Here is an 18,161-nt window from a genome sequence, read left to right as displayed (position 1 = left end):
GTTCTATTTTTAAAAGTTCAATATAAAAAATAAAAACAAGAAATAAGTTTGAACTTGGAATAAATAAATATTGCATCAAGATTTTGAAAACCGGATCGAACCGACCGATTCGACCGAATTAATTAAAAATTGGTTATTTGGCCGGTCCAGTTAACCTTCAGAACCATTAGATAAAAATTTGATTTAAAAACCGGTTGAACCGATAGTTAATTAACAAACCGGTCAAGCCGTCCGAATTTTCCAAGTCCCGGTTCGCTGATCCAACAATCAAAATGGTGCCGTTTTTTATTCTAGAGAAGAAAATTGCTGAATTTTACTGCCCTCCCCTTTCTTCTCTCACAAACGCACCCTCAGCAGCCCTAGATTCTCCTGAACCCTATCAGAGCCACCATCACCATCACCATCTCCCCTTTCTTTCATTCTGCTCTTCTCCTCGCGTCGCCAGAAGCTAAGGTCGGTTCCGGGCTGTTGTTGGCGTCGCCGTTTCTCTGTCCGAGCTCTCTCTGTCGCTGCTTCTCTGCTCTTCACCGTTGGTCGTCGCCGTGGGTCGTCGCTGCTGCTTCCCTCCTTGCCGTGCGTCGTTTCTGCTTCTCCCCTCCTCGCCATTTTTGGCTGTGGCCCCTTCTCTGCTCCCCGCCAGTCTTGTCGTCACTGCCGCTCTACTCCGCACCGTGTCTCACCGTCGTTGCTTCTCTGTTTCGCGTTACCGAAGTTTCCAATTTGAATTTCTTTGTCTCTCTGCTCTCTGGCTCTGCGCTGTCTTTTCCTCCCCTTCGGTGCCAATCCAGATAACGTAGAACCTCCCCTTTATCCTCTTCAATAATGTTCAATTTGTTGTAATTGTATTATATTGTTTTCTTCTTTTGTTTTGTTCTGAATATGCATATGTATTATTGATGATTTTGCTGAGTTTTGAGATATTAATTTTCTGAAGTTTTATTTGAATTCAGTCCGTTGATGTTGAATTAATTCTGCTGACATTGAGTTATAAATTTAATTTTTTTTAAGTTTAATTTATTAATTATGCTGAGATTGATTTTTGCTGAGATTGATATTAAATTAATTCTGCTGAGATTGAGTTATAAATCCAATCTGTTTTACTTGTTATTTTGGTAAATTGTTATTTTGCTGTCATTGATTCAAAAGAGAAACATTGTTACAATTCTGCATTGGATTACTATATGGCTTCAAATAAAGGGTTGGGTGAAGTTTAGACAAGGAGATAGTTTACTCATAAAAAAAGAGAATGAAGTTAAGAAGCAAAGAACAAAAGATTACCTAATTTATGAAAATGAAAAACTCAGTAATGGAAACCTAATTTATAAAGGTTATTCTGCTTCTTTATTGTGTTTTTTTTTTTTGGTTTAGTTAATTTAATTGTTCAGTTTTCTTGTGTTCTGGGCTTCTTACTGTACTGTGGAATTGCTTCTTCCTGTTCAAATTGGAGATTACCGATTTCTTTTCCTCCTTGCACCATACTAAATTTTGGGGCCTCAAATTTCGGTTGCCTATGATGGATGATTATTATCTACTGTTGTTATATCTGGAACTGATATGTTTGACCAAGCTTAGAAGTCCTATTGTTAATGTGTTATATATATATGAAGATTGAGAAACTTAAATGAAAAAACCAAGTTTCGACCAATTTTAATTGATACAATGCTTTAATTGCTCTGCACCCTATCTCACAATATATGCCACTTTGAATTTTTAATAATTTATGTTATATTTAATTAAACCGGTTCAATTACGGTTTGATTTCGGTTGAACCATTAAACCATTGAACCAGTCACTCGATCTGTACATTGACTGGTCCAGTTCTCACAACTTTGCTCTGCATATATGTTGGATAGATATAGATTATTTTACAAAATAATTAAACTTTATATAAATTATTATTTTATGTTTAATTTTTTTTGTAATTTTTATTTTTTCTTAACGAAAGCAAAGAACGCAGAGAATCGTAGCTAAAAGCCACCCCGCACGCCACCGTTCCTTCACTCCATTCTTAAACACACACCTTCCATGGAGTTCATTGCTTCTTCTTCCACCTACTGCCCTGCCGCAACTCCCACTCCAACTTCCTCACTCCCACCTCGTTCTTCTTCTTCTTCTACTGCTTCCTTCCCCTTTCGTCCTCCTTCTCTCAGAGGCTGCGCTTGCAGAGCCATACTCAGCACCCACACCACCCAGAAGGAGAAGAACGGCATGCTCGGAGCTCGTTCCTCTGATTTGGATCAACTTTCTGGTTTGACTGCATTGTCCCCATTGGATGGCCGCTATTGGGGGAAAGTTAAGGAATTGGCTCCTTTTATGAGTGAATACGGCCTCATCTACTACAGGGTTCTTGTTGAGGTACCTTACATATCCCATTTATGCTTTCTGCTTGATTTTATTAAAAAAAAATGTTCTTTTGCAAAATTTAGAGAAACCCGTTTGCCGTTTTTGAAAAACTTGTTTTGTGTGCATGTTTAATGTGAGAGTTGCTTTGTTATGTTCTTATGCTTCGGTTTTCATAGGAAAGGATCGAACTTGTTAAGTTTTTCTTTTTAAAATTTAACTTTTAATAATGCTTTGGCATGTTGAAATCCATGGTCATAGAGGAAGAGCTGAAAATAATTTAGAGAAAACCAACAATGAAAATTTATTAGAATGCGAAAGATTGATTACAATTGATTTACCATGTGAACTTCCAAACTTCTATATACTCTAATAAATAGAATACAAGTGGATTGGTATGATTCAAGGTCATGCTTTTTATGTTAACTTATGAGATGGATGCGTTTTTGTGTCAGATAAAATGGTTGTTGAAGCTGTCTCAGATTCCTGAAATTGTTGAGGTTCCGAGTTTCAGTGAAGATGCCAGGTCTTATTTACAAGGCGTGATTGATGGCTTTAGTGTGAGTGATGCCTTGGAGATAAAGAATATTGAGAAGGTGACTAATCATGATGTTAAGGCAGTGGAGTACTTCTTGAAACAAAAATGCCAATCGAATGCTGAAGTGGCTAAGGTTGAGATTTGCTTAAGGTGTTTCGTCTTGGCCTGCGATGATATGCTTTTTTCTGACTAACAACTCCGATGGTTCACTTCGTTCCTACAGGTGCTTGAATTTTTTCACTTTGCTTGCACGTCCGAGGATATAAATAACCTCGCCCACGGGTTGATGCTGAAAGAAGCAATGGGATCTGTAATGTTTCCTGTCATGGATAAAATAATTAAATCCTTGTGTAACATGGCTAAAGATAATGCTCAAGTCTCAATGCTTTCTCGCACTCATGGACAGGTAAGCTAATTTGTGCATTAGTTGGTAGATTTTCGTTGTTGAACAATCTTTACTGAAATTCGCTTTCTCTGGACTATACCCTAGCCAGCTTCACCAACAACTTTGGGAAAGGAAATGGCTATATTTGCTGTGAGATTAAGCAGAGAAAGGAAGGAATTATCTCAGGTTGAGTTTTTGGGGAAATTTGCTGGTGCGGTTGGAAATTACAATGCACATGTTGTTGCATACCCTGATGTTAACTGGCCTCAAATTGCAGAAGAGTTTGTAAAATCTCTTGGATTAAGTTTTAATCCTTATGTTCCTCAGGTATGTTTGAAGTTTTTACCTTTTTCTGGTTCTTTTCATGCCTAACAGGCCCTTTTGCAACCTGATAAAATAATTCTTGTTATGTGTATACACATTGTCATACAAATTTTGCCATCAGTAGTTAGTGAAACTAAATTTTATTGTGTGTCGGATACGTACAAAATTGAGTCAGCACTATGTGTTAGTTATCGATTATACCTACTTCTTGATGAGATTATGATTTGATGTATCCTTCTGACTAGATTACTTCACTTCTTTAACAGATTGAAACTCATGACTACATGGCAAAACTATTTCATTCGCTCATCCAGTTCAACAATATATTAATTGACTTTGATAGAGACGTATGGGGCTATATATCCTTGGGTTATTTTAAGCAGGTAGATTTCCTGATATAATAGCTATAACAGTGTGATGCTATACTTTTAGGTAGACAATCTTTTTGATGTTCTAAATTTTATGCACAGATCACAAAGGCTGGGGAGATTGGGTCGTCAACTATGCCTCACAAAGTGAATCCTATTGATTTTGAAAATAGTGAAGGTAATCTAGGTGTTGCTAATGGAGGTCTGTCTCATCTAAGCATGAAATTGCCGATTTCACGTTGGCAGGTAAGACCTACTTTTCTAATATGGTGGTTGTCTGGAATCTGATTATTGTAACTTCCTGTGCTAGGTTATAACCTACAGACCTTTTTGGCCTGATTCAATAGCAATGATGGTCTAATTACACGATGTTTCTTTTCTTCTTTTTTTTTTTTTAACCAGAGGGACTTGACTGATTCAACTGTCTTACGGAACATGGGTGTAGGAATTGGTCATTCCCTTCTTGCTTACAAAAGCACACTTCAAGGAATAGGAAAGCTTCAGGTATTCAACTTGACGATGGATTTTTACTTCTCTCTTAGAGTATGCATGATTATGTTCCAATAGTAGATGATACCTTTTGTTTATCTCAACTGTTTTGCTATACTATTTATCAGCAAGTTGAATATACATGCTTAAAGAATATTTTCCTTGTGTTCTTTTTGTTTTCACATCAAGCTTTCTCTTAATGTTATCATTTACCATATAGGTTAACGAAGCTCGCTTGAGTGAAGACTTGAAACAATGCTGGGAGGTGCTAGCTGAACCAATACAAACTGTATGTATATGCTACCTAGATTTTTACATGATTATTTGGTTTTATATTTCTTTTGTTAAGAAGAACAAATATTGTCGAGATGTATTATTTACTTGTCATAGAATATAGATGATGTTAAATTCTCAAGTTAACTCTTAAACTCTTACGAGTTTAGATCACTCAGAGTTAACTTGCTTCTCGGATGTGGATAAACTCAGGTAAACACGGGTAGACTCCTTAAGTTTACTATTTTAACCCACCTTCGGTCTCTTTTAAGTATCAAAACATGTAGTTTCACTAAAACTCCTTTAATTAGACTTTTAAAAATAATGATATGATATTTAGACATAATATATGTTAATTTTTAGCATCAGACATTAATGGTTTTATTCACCCTTTTTTTTTCAATTTGTATTTACTATTGTGTCGTTTATTTGTTTCATTATAATATTATAAATGTGTCTTTTGTATCCCTTTTTATCGTGGTTCTTGAAAGAAGAGTTGTAGTTTACGAGTCGAGGTTACATGAGCTCTACTAGTTTACCTAAACTCCCAAATTTGGCAACTTTGATAGTTATCTACTTGTTACATCATAAGAAGTAAATTATTCTTTCAACTTTTTTACTCATTAGTAATGTAATTGCAATTTACTAGCTGCAAACACACTTTAGCTGCATGAAAAGGGGAAAAGGGTGAATATGAGACAGCTAAGAATTATATATCTTAGCTGCATACTTCTCTTGATGCTGCTTGTTGTCGTCCTCTTCAAGAACTTGTGTGTAATTGTTTTCGAATCTTCATTTAGGTTATGCGAAGATATGGTGTTCCGGAGCCTTATGAGAAGTTAAAAGAGCTTACCAGAGGGAGAGCGGTTACAAAAGAGAGCATAAGAGACTTCATTGAAGGCTTAGATATTCCGGAAGCTGCAAAGACGAATCTGTTAAAGTTGACACCGGATACTTACATTGGAGCAGCAGTAGAATTGGCGAGAACTGTGGAACAGGCAGCGGATTTGTTATGAATTGAATACAAAAAAAAAAAAAAAAAGATTTTCGAAACTAGCAGTTAGAGCAGTTTGCTGCAGAATTGCCAAGGCATTTTTGTCATAGAGCCTCACCAAGCAAGGGTGATTATTAGTTGCTTGAAAGAACATTTAAATTACATGCTGCACATTGTTGTAGAAGAGGACATAATGTTCCCTGATTATGAAAAACTATAGGGAATAAGGGATTTTGAAAGTGATAGGCAAATTTTATTATAGATTCTCATGCTTCAGAAATGCCTGAAAAATAAGGAAATAGGTTTGAAGTATACCTTTCTTCTATTGGAGTCAATATTCTTCGAGTTGTGTAGAACTACTTAGAAAGCAAGTCTCTTTACGAGTTTTATTTTACACCTTATTTCTTGTTGGAGTGCATAGCATTAAGATACCACTGTTAAGTAACAGGGAACTTCTGAAATCTCCAAAAACAAAAGGCTAGCCGATCACTCACCGATCTCAAGAATATCGCCGGTCAACCTGGACTGACCCGTGACCAACCTTAGGCCAATTACCAGCTGACACTATCGGACGTCTGTCAAATTGGTTTGAACTAATTACTTATATATAAATAGGTTAAAATCAATATTTTGTTAAGAACTTTTTTTTTAATATGAAACCAGATTAATCTTGCTTTTATAATTAAAATTATTTTTATTTTTATTAATATGGTTTAAAGTTTAAATTGATGCATCAAATTGTAAATTGGTTTTAAATAAATCCAATTTACTACGTAGAAAAGTGGTTTGGTACAGTTTCCAAACTATTAGTATAATAATTTGACACAATTCCAGTTTATTTTGTGAAATTTTGTACCATAAACACCCTTATTATAAGGTTTCTTTTCATCTTGTGAATCAGTTTCTGTTGTGTCCTGCAATGTTGCTTGATTTGGAGCCCTTGTGATTTGAACTTTCCAGACATCTAGATCGAACAGTAGCTGAAAGTTTGGATTGAGTAAATAGTATATCTATTAAGATTTTAGATCAAGATGTGACATTGGACTCGTTAATTTGAAGTTCTAGCCTTAGTATAAGGTATACCTCTGATTTAAAACGTGTATTGTGGACAGTTATGGTTGGTGAGTGATAATTTCTTCCCAGTTTGTCATCATCCAATCTTAGATGAAATGATTCATTCATTGGCAAAGAAGGGTGTTCACTGTAGTTGCTTGGAAGTTTCTGATTTTTGTCCAGAACTAGAAATATCAATCTCACTTATTTATGGAAGATGATCCAATTTTTCCAAAATTGCAGGATGCAGCTTTGATTTCTGGCGACACGAAATAGGCCTTACTCGAATCGGATTCAAGGGTAGATCTGGAAGCTTGGAGTTATGTCTGCTTATGGCCATCAAATGGAGGAGAACTATTCTGCAGGGAGTCTCTCTGGTGGTTCTGTATGTAATGCTAGCTTCATCCCTCTTCTTCATTACTATCTTTATCTTTCTCCCTTAAATTATCCTTTTGGTTATTTTGGCACAATGTTGATAATTATCTAAATTGTTTCTTTCATGATAACAGAGATGAGGAGCAGTTATGTGCTGGAATCAGGATTCTACATCACTCCTTTCGCAGCAACCATCTTGATTACCTCGCTCGCCACTATAGGCCTCCTAATGATTACTATGCTGGTTGCTCTGACAATGATGCTGCAATCTTGTCAGAGTAGAGGTTCTGGAGTTATAGAACTTCAAAGTGTGAATGATGATTACAGCTATTGCAAGGTTCATTCTCTGCACACCGAGCTCAATAGCTTAGAAGGACATAATCTTCCTAGCATCTGCAAGGACCTGGCCATAGAATATGTCAAAGGAGGCCGATATGCTCGCGACTTAGAGGTCTACTTTGACAAGGTTAAACCATCAGATGATGGAGTTGGTGTAGTGCTAATAGACATAGATGGCATTTTTCCTCAGAATCCATCCGATCTATATCAGAGGTAACATACTAATCTTGCCTAAATTTATTCTTTTTGCAGTTTATCAAAGTTTATTTTGAAATAACTGAGAGTTTATCAGGTCCTGAAAAAAGAAAAGAAGTATTCTTTTCTGTTCTAACTCCAAGCTGATCTTCAGCACCAGTTAACTTGACATGATCTTATTGGTGTAGGTTTCATGATATCAGCATTGTCAATTGCCAACTGTTCCAACTCCAAGTCAAACATGGCTACCAATGCGAGCAGAACCCGAATGGAATAGTGTTTTACTACAGGTGAGAAAACCTTAAAATCTACACCTGGTACGTGACTGTATCCTTTTGCAACTAAGCGAGCCTTATACTTGACTCCATCTCCCAGAGAGGGCTCCTTCCTTTTGAAGACCCATTTGCAGCCAACAATTTTCTTGTCTATAGGTAGTTTAACTAAAACCCATGTTTTATTCCTATGGAGAGACTCCACCTCTGCTCTGGTGAATCTTCTGCATCCTCTGAAGTAGATAGCTGGACTGAATTTGATTGTGGGGTTTGAAGATGCTCGAGCGAAGCGAGAGGAAGGAACAAAGTAACTCGACCGTAACGGAGAGGAGAGGGAAAAGAAATCCAATACCAAGAGTGCTGTGTATCATACACATATCCAATAGCAAGAGTGCTATTGCAAGCTATCAGGTGTCACAACCCGGACTCTCAACAATGAAGTCATCATTTTGTTTGTTGGAATAATCTTCATCTTCATCTCTGCAAAATGCAGATCACTGTTTTAGTATAAGATCAAGCAGTTGGTATGTTCAAAGTCTACAAAAGTAGATGCCTATGTTGAAATTCTAAAATGTAACAACTTAATTCACACTTATCTTTGCTTTTTATAAAATATGATAGGAAAGAGAAGTTTCAAGCACTGAAATCAAGCTGTGTTTCTATAGTTAAAAGCTTATGATCTATCTTAAATTCTAAACAATTGAGATATTTTCTTATTCATATCCAAGATTCATGACAGGAACATTATGAGTTTATGACAATACCTCATCATCAGGGAAGACCAACAACTTCCGAATCCGGCTTTGCCAAGATTATCAACAGTGACATTTCTATCCGATCCGTTCCCCCTTGATAGCAAAACTATAGGCCATGCAGCAGCTTGAAGCTTCTTGCATAATCCTAGAACAAGATTGCTTTTTAAATTTTGCATTTGGAGCAGCTGATTTATATGCAGCAACCTGAATATATATATATATATATATATATTTGGTAATTAAAATTTAAATAATTGAAATCATTAAATGTCTAATATTTCGTACCTAATCAATTTTACTTTTGTTATTGAAATTAGAAAAGCTGAAGTGTTACTCAATTCCACGAAAGACGTAACGATCTGGGCACTGTCTCGGAGAGAGGCTCGGTGAAATAGACATGTCTGTGAAGATGTGGACTACCTCCACTATGGGAGCTGGTCATGCCCGAAGTCGTTACCTTAACCGTAAGGAGGGGATGCCGAAGGCAGGGCTAGTGACTGGAGTGAAGTCGTAACAAGGCAGCCGATGCTTATTCCCTGGATACCATCATTGCTTCTTCTCCGGGAAAAGAAGTTCACCACCCGTAGGCCTTCCACCTCCACGCGGACTCCTTACAAGCGTTGTTTCTATCTACTATTATCTAAAAATAATCAAGTTATTAATGACTGGACAAAACCAAGAAATAACTCCTCATGTGCGAAATTATAGAGGGTCTCCTTTAAGATCAAACAATTCCATCGAATTGAATTCAAATTTAAATTTTGAGTAAGAAAATAAAAAATAATTTAAATTTTATATCACTAACCAGAGTTAATTTTAAAATAAAAAATTACTTTTGTACATCATATTGTATGATAATGTGGTCATTTTTTATTCTTCAATGACAAATATTGCCAAATAAAATAGTGTAATAAATTGGAAAAAAATGTATTTACCAATCTAAGGAATAATAATTTATTTTTTAGTAGAATAAATTATATATTGAATAATAAAAGTTGTCATTAATTTTTCTTTTCACAAACTAATATTTAACAATAGTGTTTTGGTAATATTACCAAAAGGTTTGAAAACTTGAAAATCATGTCATAAAATGTTAAGTTTTAACACGTAACAACATTGATCATATTGTTTTGACTTCAATAATGATTATGATATCAACAAATAAAATTGTCATAGATAAATTTTAACAAAAACAAATCTCCATAAGTATTGCTATTAATGAGAAATTGTTTTACTCTAAAGACAAACTATATTTCCTAATTCGTAAGTCGAGGACTAATATATCATATATTGATGCTCTATTTATTAAGGATTTACCATTAACTAATGGATTGCTACTACACACATAAGACGAAATTCAAACTCTTAATACTTACTTAAGTAGATGAGTGGAATAACATTCAACCAATCCAACTGTTAAGACAAATACTAATTATTTTTAATATTAAAAATTTTTAAAATTTAATTTTAATTATAATTTTATAAAATATTTATAATATTAATTACTAAATATATTTTTTATTTAATTTTCTTTAATAAAAATTTATATAATTTTATGTATTATCCCCGCATAAAAACATACACTAGTTAATATTAATTAACAGAACCTTTTGTCAATTATATTCTTAATCGAATCCATAAGTAAATCTCAATGATACTTTGTTGCTCCACTAACGATCTATACATTGTAGCTTCTATCAGAGAATGACGCGGACTCGCGGAGTAGAGAAACGTACACATTATTATTATAAAAAATGATATTGCCACTTTTATTTTTGACAATGTCATTCACATTTATATAAAAAAATAAAATGATATTATCAAAATAAGAGTATATATATATATATATGGGTATTCTAGTATATTTATATTTCGGTAGCTATAATGATTATGGTATTTAAAAGTATTACTAAAAAAATATTATCAAAAAGATAAAAAAATATCATTTTAATTTTAACAACATTTAATAACCATCTAATCACTATAAACATTGGCATACTAACATTTCAATGTTGTGGCAGCGGTGACAACTGAAAATGAGGCCAGATTGAACATAACTCGAGTAACTTACCTTCTTTAGGGTATATGGTTGGATCGAAACTCTTTGGTGTTTGAAGAAATCAAAAAAGAACCTAGAGAAATTCAGGCCCAAACAATGAATCTCGCATCAGAATTCACCAGGAGTAGAAATCAGCAGTGTCGAATTGATCCTTGAGATTTGATACCCAGAGATCAAACGTTGCACCCTTGAAATGGTGGGTTCAGCTCGATTAATTCACGTGGGTTACCGTTGTCATCAAAGATGAAGTTGCAAGAAGACTTTTCCTTTTCCTTTTGTCTGAAGACCTTATCTCTTAAGCATGCTATTATCAATTTCTTGGGAGTTCTCCTATTTTATGTTTTATTGCTTTTGTACCTCTGTTTGTGGTAATTGTAAGCAAACTTCTTTTATTGCAATAAAATTACTATCTTCGAGAAAAAAAAACATTTTAACATATATAGTTTAATTTTGATAAAATAACAATATAAAATATTTTATTAAGTTATTCAACTACATCTATTTTTTTATCACTATTCACATGATAAATATTATTCATTACTTAAGAAAAATAAAAACTATTGTCTCATTGTTCCAGCAAAAACAATCTTCTTTCTTCACCTAAGCCCATGACCAATATGATCATTACTTACAAGGGCAGAAACTTCCCTATCCAAATAAAAGGACAGAAACTTGAAAGTTTGTTACTTTGTTTTACCATTTTGGTATATATATAATTGTATATCACGATTTGGATCAAGTATATACATAGTCAAACATATGGTTTTGGAGTTAAAAACAAAAATTCGAAAACATTATTTTAGGACAACTCCAAACATTGGCATGATTGCACTGATGGAAATTCCTCCTGCAAAACAGACAGAGAGGAGCACAATTGTGTTGCAATTACCAGTAAGTTATTAAACTTATATTAAATGGACAAGAAAGACGAATGAATGAAACATTCGTATGGTACTTCATTCATTTCAACTATATTATTGACAAAGAATAGTAAAATGGACAAAGGAGGGTTATCAATCAAAGTGCATTTTGTAAGTGTAAGGGACTCCAACCCTCTCAAGGCCATAAGACTGCATAGGCAGCGAATATTTTAATGCTTGCCCATGCCTTGTGCCTATAAGGTCACACCCTGCAATGAGTTTTTCCATTATGCTGAGGTAATCCTACTCCTCGAAAAAAGGCCGGGAAAAAATAGACAGGAAGTTAATAGAAAACAAAATTAGCAGCAATTTCTTGCAGACTCAAGCATAATTTAGAGATGATCAATAATTGCTTTGGTGAACTCGGTTGTCTTTGCTTTGCCTCCGAGATCAGCAGTTCGGTACTTCCCTTCTGCAATTGTGTTGAGGATGGCATTTTGAATTTGGTCTGCTTTGTCATGGAGATTCAAATGGCGCAACATTGAAACACCACTCAGCAGTAAAGCAGTTGGATTTGCCAAATTCTAAACAAGCACAAGTCCAGAGGAAATACAGGTAAGCGACAGAAATATAACTCTAATTTAAAAAGGTTGCAAGTAGGTTAGAACCTGTTTGTGACCAATACAGGAGAAGTAAACCAACAACAATTACTATTCACAATTTTTTATTATTTAAAAAGAAAAAAAGATAACACCAAATTAGTTTTATGAGATTGCAGAGGGCAAACTGATATCGAGAACTTTCAGGAAACAAGCATTGAAATAAATCCCATATTCTGTAATAAGTTGATAACAAGGTGAAAAGATACATAACAGATAATATAAGGTTGAGAAAGGACTTAATAGCTTACCTTTCCAGCAATATCAGGTGCTGAACCATGTACAGCCTCAGCTAGTGCAATACCTCCCTCACCAATGTTGCAGCTGAAACAGGTATATAATGATGTCAGATGATAAAATTGCAACTTCTAGCTTTTGTTGACCAAAGTGCAAAACTACCTTGGTGTCAAGCCCAAACCCCCAACCAAGCCAGCACAAAGGTCACTAATAATGTCGCCATACAGGTTTGGCATCACTAGTACATCAAAAAGAGCAGGATTCTTCACAAGCTGAGATTATAAAAGTGAATGAGAGTAATTCCATCTTCAATAATGAAAATGAATTTCCAAATACAGTTGCATCCTAAATCCAAGTTCACAAATATACCATCATGCAGCAATTGTCAATGACAACTTCCTCATACTTTATCTCAGGATACTTCTCCGCAACCTCACGACAACACTAAAACAAATTTCAAAATAAAAGGTTACTATTAGGATTCACAAATAAAATAAGAAAGATATTATAGGTAACTTGAACTTAATGATAGACCTTGAGGAAAAGACCATCAGTCTTCTGCATAATGTTGGCCTTGTGAATAGCAGATACCCTCTCTCTCCCATGTGCTTTGGCATAGTGGAAAGCATACTCAGCAACCCTTAAACTTGCTTGGCGTGTAATGATTTTGAGACTTTCTACTACACCTCTCACAACCTGTTATACAATAATACTGAAAGATACATCAATCAGAACTTGGTTGATAGTATCTAACATCAACTGTTGTAAAGCTTACCTGATGTTCAAGCCCACTGTACTCTCCTTCTGTGTTTTCGCGGATTGTGATGAGATTTACATTATCATACCGAGTTTTGTAGCCAGGAAGGCTATAGCAGGGACGAACATTTGCATACAGATTAAGTTCTTTTCTTAGGGTAAGGTTCAACGAACGATGGCCTTTACCAATTGGGGTGGCCATTGGCCCTTTCAAGCCAACCTGATTTTTCCGAACTGATTCCAAACTTTCCCATGTCAGAAAGCTCTGTGTTCTAGGGTCAATTTCAGTCCCTACATAGTGCTCTTCCCACTCTATGGGCACATCAGCTGCTTTGAATATCTAATCATTTCAATGGTAAGAATCCAGAGTTACAACTTTCAAAGAAACTACTCAATTCCATAAGAATATACTAACAAGTAGACATAACAAGAACCATATATAATTAGATAGCAAACCTGGGGAAAATAAAAATCAAATATCAAACAAGTGAAAAATTCATCATTGACAACTGCATAAATCAAATAAATCCACCCACGCTTATATTTAGGTCCTCCATTCATGCATTTACACAGACCTACACAATTCCATCTTTGTGTTTCAAGTTACAATCCCCTTCTATTGACAACTAGAAACCATACTAACTGATGGAAATATGACCAAAAAGAAAAAAAAAATGAAGCACAAGTTGTTAAAGTCTATTCAAAATCAAAACAAATTAGGCATGCAGCATTCACATTTTCTTAAGAAAAGAGAGAGAAAAATATATATTGTATTCTTCAAATTTCAAACTATTCATAACTATTTACTTATGTATTATCATCGTATTTTAATAAAGTCCTGCCTCCTAGAAGACATTTTTAGCTGAAAATGTTAACTATAAATTACAGTAGTAATACAAAGGACCTTCACACAAAATCAACCATCCATGAGAAACAATTATATGAAACAGTAGGGGAAAACGAGAGTTGAAACCTGTTTGACAGATTCGGCGATTTCGGGGCCAATACCGTCGCCGGGGAAGAGAGTGGCACGGATCGGAGCGGAGGAGAAGAATCTGGCAGCGGTGGAGCGGTTTCCAAGGGTTCGTTTGAGAAGCTGTAAGCCAGAAGAAGCCATAGTTGACGAAGCCACGCTCTTTAACCCAAATTAAAAGCACTCACTGCGTCGATTCGGAACGAAAAAATAATTAAAAAACGGATTAGTTAAGAGATTAACAATACATCAGTGTGGTATTGTAGATTTGGAAAGAACGGTTGCTAGGGATTCAAAAGAAACAACCTTGGGGTCGGGGATTCAAAATGCAAGTGCTTGACCTTGGTTGAGTTGAGAATGAATTGTGAACATTAGAAAACAGAACAAAGCTTTTTTTTTTCTTTTTCATTAATGTAATGTGTATATTTTTCTCTTTTCTGAAACAACGGTGCGGATTCTCTGCACCTTTTCACTTTTTCTTTGGGTTTAATTTTTATTTTCGTTTACTAAAAGGCTCTGTTTATTTAGTGTTTCAATTAAAAAAAATATAAATACTATCACAGTGATATATAAATAAAAAAATTAGTGTGTTTATATTTTAGTTAGTAATATTCACACAAAACATCACAAATAGTTAAAAAATATTTTTATTTTTTTTACCGTTATTCTTCACCAAAACAACAATCTAAATTTTAAAAAAAAATTAATACTATAAAAAAAATTATTAATTCAAAAATATTAAATAATTTAAAAAAAACAACTAAAGAATGTGAATTGCTCTTATTTTTAAAAAATTCTTTATTATCATTATAAATCTGTTCTTCTCACTGTCAAATATCTATTATGTTTTGTCATGAATCTAGATATACATACTTTTAAAAGAGTAGAAAAAATTCGTTATAATAGTGAGTGTGAGATAAAGAGTGTATTTAGAGAAAGAAAAAGATAAAAATAAAAATAAAAAAATCTAAAAAATAAAGAAGATGAGATGTAATGGACAGAAGAGATAAAAAAAAGAGAGGTGGTAATGAACAAAAAAAAAAAAGACGAGAGAAAAAAAAGAAGGAAAATGAATGACACGCATAGAGAAGATAATGAAAAAAAAAAAGAAATGTTTGAATAGAAGGGCAAAAGTTAAAATTATGAAATTTAATAAAGGGTATAAATAAAAAGTTTATTTTTTAATATTTATGTCTCAATGTCTTATTAATTTGGTAGTACACAAATATTGTGTATTTGTGGATTATTGTGTATTAACGTATCTTTTTTTATTTTGTGTCTTCAAAAATCAAACATAGAATATGTATGTGAGTGTGTCATTGTTCTTAAAATTTGGTGGACATACCCACTAAATAAAAATTTGGTGGACACACCCACTAAATAAACTCTACCTAAGGTAGCTTGTAATTTCAGGCTGCATTTAATTGGTGGGACATGGACACTAATATATAGATACGGTGGTATATATTTATCGTTTGTTTGATAAAACACAGATTTTTGAAGAATATAGTGACACACAAACATACATAAAATACATGTATTTGGTGACACTAAAATATATTGAATAAGACACAAATGTTTATTCTTTTATCTCTAATAAATTTTTAAAATACCACTCTTATCCCTAATTTTAATCCAGGTTTCTTCCTCTCCTTTTTTCATTTTCTATTCAAATTTCACTCTCCTCCTTTTTAAAGATCGAAATAGAGAGTGGAAGACTGAAATTCAGTACTATATTTAGTGATCAGCGACTAAAATTAATTTAGTTTTGAGACACAAAATTTTAGCCTCTTCAGTATTTTTAAAATTGAGAACACAGAAAACTAAAATTTTTTAGAATGAAAAGTGAAATTTTAATAACATTTTTTATCAAAGAAATTTGTATTTAATTTTTTAGATTCTAAAATCTATCCATCAATTCTATATTTATCTTAAATTAAATATAATACTAAGATATAATTCAGTCAGTATAATTTACACTAAATATAATACAAAAACTTAATTTAATCTCTGTTTAAGTCCCAGTCTCTCATTCTTCCTTTTAAAAGAGTCTTGGCATAAATTAATTAGTTTAATGATTTGGAGTCAACCCTATAGTTGCTGATATTAATTAATAGGGTGAAGTATTTTTTTATCCATAATATTTTTAAAAATTTTTAAAATTACCCCTAATGTTTAATTTCATTCAATTTTATCCTTAACATTTAAAATAAGTTTCACTTTTATCCTTGTTATTAATTTTTTAGTAATCAACTAATAGTCAAATTGCTTTTTCCAATTTTAGCCTTGCTCGTATCTCCAATCTTAACTCTATCTCCGCTTAGGGATAATTTTAAAAGTTTTTAAAAATATTAGGGATAAAAAACATACTTTATCCTAATTAATATTGTAATTATAATAAATTAGAAAACAAATTTAATATGAAACTCACTAAAGTTGAATTTTTTTCGAGTTTAAATTTCGAATATTTTTTGTAATTGAATTTTAAATATTCTTAATTTTAAGAGTTTTGAATTTTTTTCTTTATATTAAACGTTAGTTATAATATTAGTTGTGTAATATTAGTTCTCAAAATTTTTTCAGTCAATTATTATATTAGAGTATTTTTAGGAGTTACTTGAAACTGTAATTTAGGCTTGAACGTGAGGTCCAAGTTTTTTTTTGGGGTTACGTCCGACGTCTTGGTGAAGGTGGGGGGTCGTACCTACAAGAGACTTTGATACTTAAGTTAGCAAGGGTTTTAGGCTGGTTTTTAGTAAATTGGAATTCAAAGAATACCTGAGAATGTCAGAGTATTTATAAGTGTAGGGGTGGAGTCAATAACCACCTTTTAAGTAGTTCTACCTTTGATGGTAGATTGGTCATTCCTTTTTTTGTTGGGGAGGTTATTGAGATCTCCTTTCTAGATACATGGAAGAGATTGTAAGAGTTAGTTACTTATTTAGATAAGTAGGGGTAGGTCCATGTCGTTGCGTCCGACCTCTATGAGATCGGGTAGGTGTCGATCTGAACAATATCTATAGAGTGTTGATTGGGCTTACTTATTTTAGGCCTGGCTAAGTTTGTGGGTCAGGGTATGAACATTGCCCTTGGTTGAGGCTGAGCTTCTTTAGGTCGGGCTCAAGCATTTCTAAGTCGGTCTTGATCTCGTGTAGTCCTCATTCAATCAAGTTAGGTTTTCGATTTTCCTTGGGAACAAGTCGGACACTCGGCGTGTTTTTAAATTTGAACATTACGTTTTTTCATAATCGTTTGCGCGTCTTTTCGGTTACATTAGTAACTGCACATGTCATTAAATAGGGAGTAATTTTACCATTTTGGCCTTAGTGGTTATATAAACGCAATCCTCTTTCTCTTTCTCCTTTTTCGCTTCAACTTCTAAGAATTTATTTCATTTCTCTCAAAGCCTTCTTTTTCTTTACTGTAACTCCATTCTACCGATCTTCTTCTAAGACTTCTCTGTCTTTGGAATTCTATTTCAAATTTTCATTGCATACTGCTTGAGACATTAGGGATCGTCCGTTTGTTTTGCTATTGTATACATTCTTCTTGCCTTCTGTTCATCATCAAGGTTGATTTTTCTTTCTTTTACTGTTATGGCCAGATAATGTTTCTTAATGGGTGAAATTGAAAATATTGTTTCAGTATTTTCTATGAGGAATAGGTTTTTTGAAAATATGGCTTCTTGCTACTTGCTTGTAGAAAATTTTCTTATTTGCTGTCATTGCAATGATCTTCTGGCACTTTGTTATTGTTGCGAAAAATTAAAATATTTGTAGATTTTGGGTTTGTATTGAATTTTGGGACTTTTATCTTGCCCCTAAATGGTGACATTTTCATTCTGAGTAATGGCATCGTTTCGTGTTCTAGTAGAGTAGGTTGAATTTTTCATCCCTGTTTTGACTGGGAAATTTGGA

General features: G+C 33.7%; 3 protein-coding genes and 1 long non-coding RNA gene across 5 annotated transcripts; 2 read left to right on the top strand and 2 right to left on the bottom strand.

Moving 5' to 3' along the window:
- Positions 1 to 295: 295 nt before the first annotated feature.
- LOC107612599 (uncharacterized) lies at positions 296 to 6,021 on the top strand. Of its 2 annotated transcripts, none has more exons than XM_088497227.1 (10): positions 296 to 793; positions 1,951 to 2,355; positions 2,796 to 3,011; positions 3,102 to 3,284; positions 3,369 to 3,590; positions 3,854 to 3,970; positions 4,058 to 4,201; positions 4,358 to 4,459; positions 4,665 to 4,733; positions 5,518 to 6,021. In XM_088497227.1, the coding sequence occupies exons 2-10, from the start codon at positions 2,026 to 2,028 to the stop codon at positions 5,731 to 5,733; spliced, it is 1,599 nt and encodes a 532-aa protein (XP_088353353.1). In that variant the 5' UTR covers positions 296 to 793; positions 1,951 to 2,025; the 3' UTR covers positions 5,734 to 6,021. The 2 variants fall into 2 exon arrangements, with proteins under 2 accessions (XP_088353353.1, XP_088353352.1); XM_088497226.1 differs by having other exon boundaries at positions 298 to 793; positions 1,946 to 2,355.
- Positions 6,022 to 6,278: 257 nt separating this feature from the next.
- On the bottom strand, positions 6,279 to 11,120 carry LOC148549303 (uncharacterized). The gene is made up of 5 exons (XR_015896662.1): positions 10,772 to 11,120; positions 8,986 to 9,340; positions 8,710 to 8,845; positions 6,795 to 8,425; positions 6,279 to 6,691 (listed from the first exon to the last, which is right to left on the bottom strand). It is a non-coding gene; the product is annotated as an uncharacterized LOC148549303 (long non-coding RNA).
- LOC107612603 (uncharacterized protein At2g39920-like) lies at positions 7,274 to 8,187 on the top strand. The gene is made up of 3 exons (XM_016314294.3): positions 7,274 to 7,691; positions 7,862 to 7,963; positions 8,049 to 8,187. Exons 1-3 carry the CDS (start codon positions 7,276 to 7,278, stop codon positions 8,185 to 8,187), a joined length of 657 nt encoding a protein of 218 aa, XP_016169780.1. The 5' UTR covers positions 7,274 to 7,275.
- Positions 11,121 to 11,678: 558 nt separating the features above from the next.
- Positions 11,679 to 14,761, bottom strand: LOC107612601 (isocitrate dehydrogenase [NAD] catalytic subunit 5, mitochondrial). The gene is made up of 8 exons (XM_016314291.3): positions 14,551 to 14,761; positions 14,245 to 14,431; positions 13,291 to 13,611; positions 13,050 to 13,211; positions 12,885 to 12,959; positions 12,678 to 12,787; positions 12,530 to 12,602; positions 11,679 to 12,203 (listed from the first exon to the last, which is right to left on the bottom strand). Exons 2-8 carry the CDS (start codon positions 14,386 to 14,388, stop codon positions 12,012 to 12,014), a joined length of 1,077 nt encoding a protein of 358 aa, XP_016169777.1. The 5' UTR covers positions 14,389 to 14,431; positions 14,551 to 14,761; the 3' UTR covers positions 11,679 to 12,011.
- Between the last annotated feature and the right edge of the window lie 3,400 nt (positions 14,762 to 18,161).

This window comes from Arachis ipaensis, chromosome B8 (genome assembly GCF_059453495.1).
Source record: "Arachis ipaensis isolate K30076 ecotype BB chromosome B8, ASM5945349v1, whole genome shotgun sequence".
Classification (NCBI taxonomy): domain Eukaryota; kingdom Viridiplantae; phylum Streptophyta; class Magnoliopsida; order Fabales; family Fabaceae; genus Arachis; species Arachis ipaensis.
Note: the sequence above shows the minus strand (reverse complement) of the source record. Positions and strands in the feature narration are given on the sequence as shown.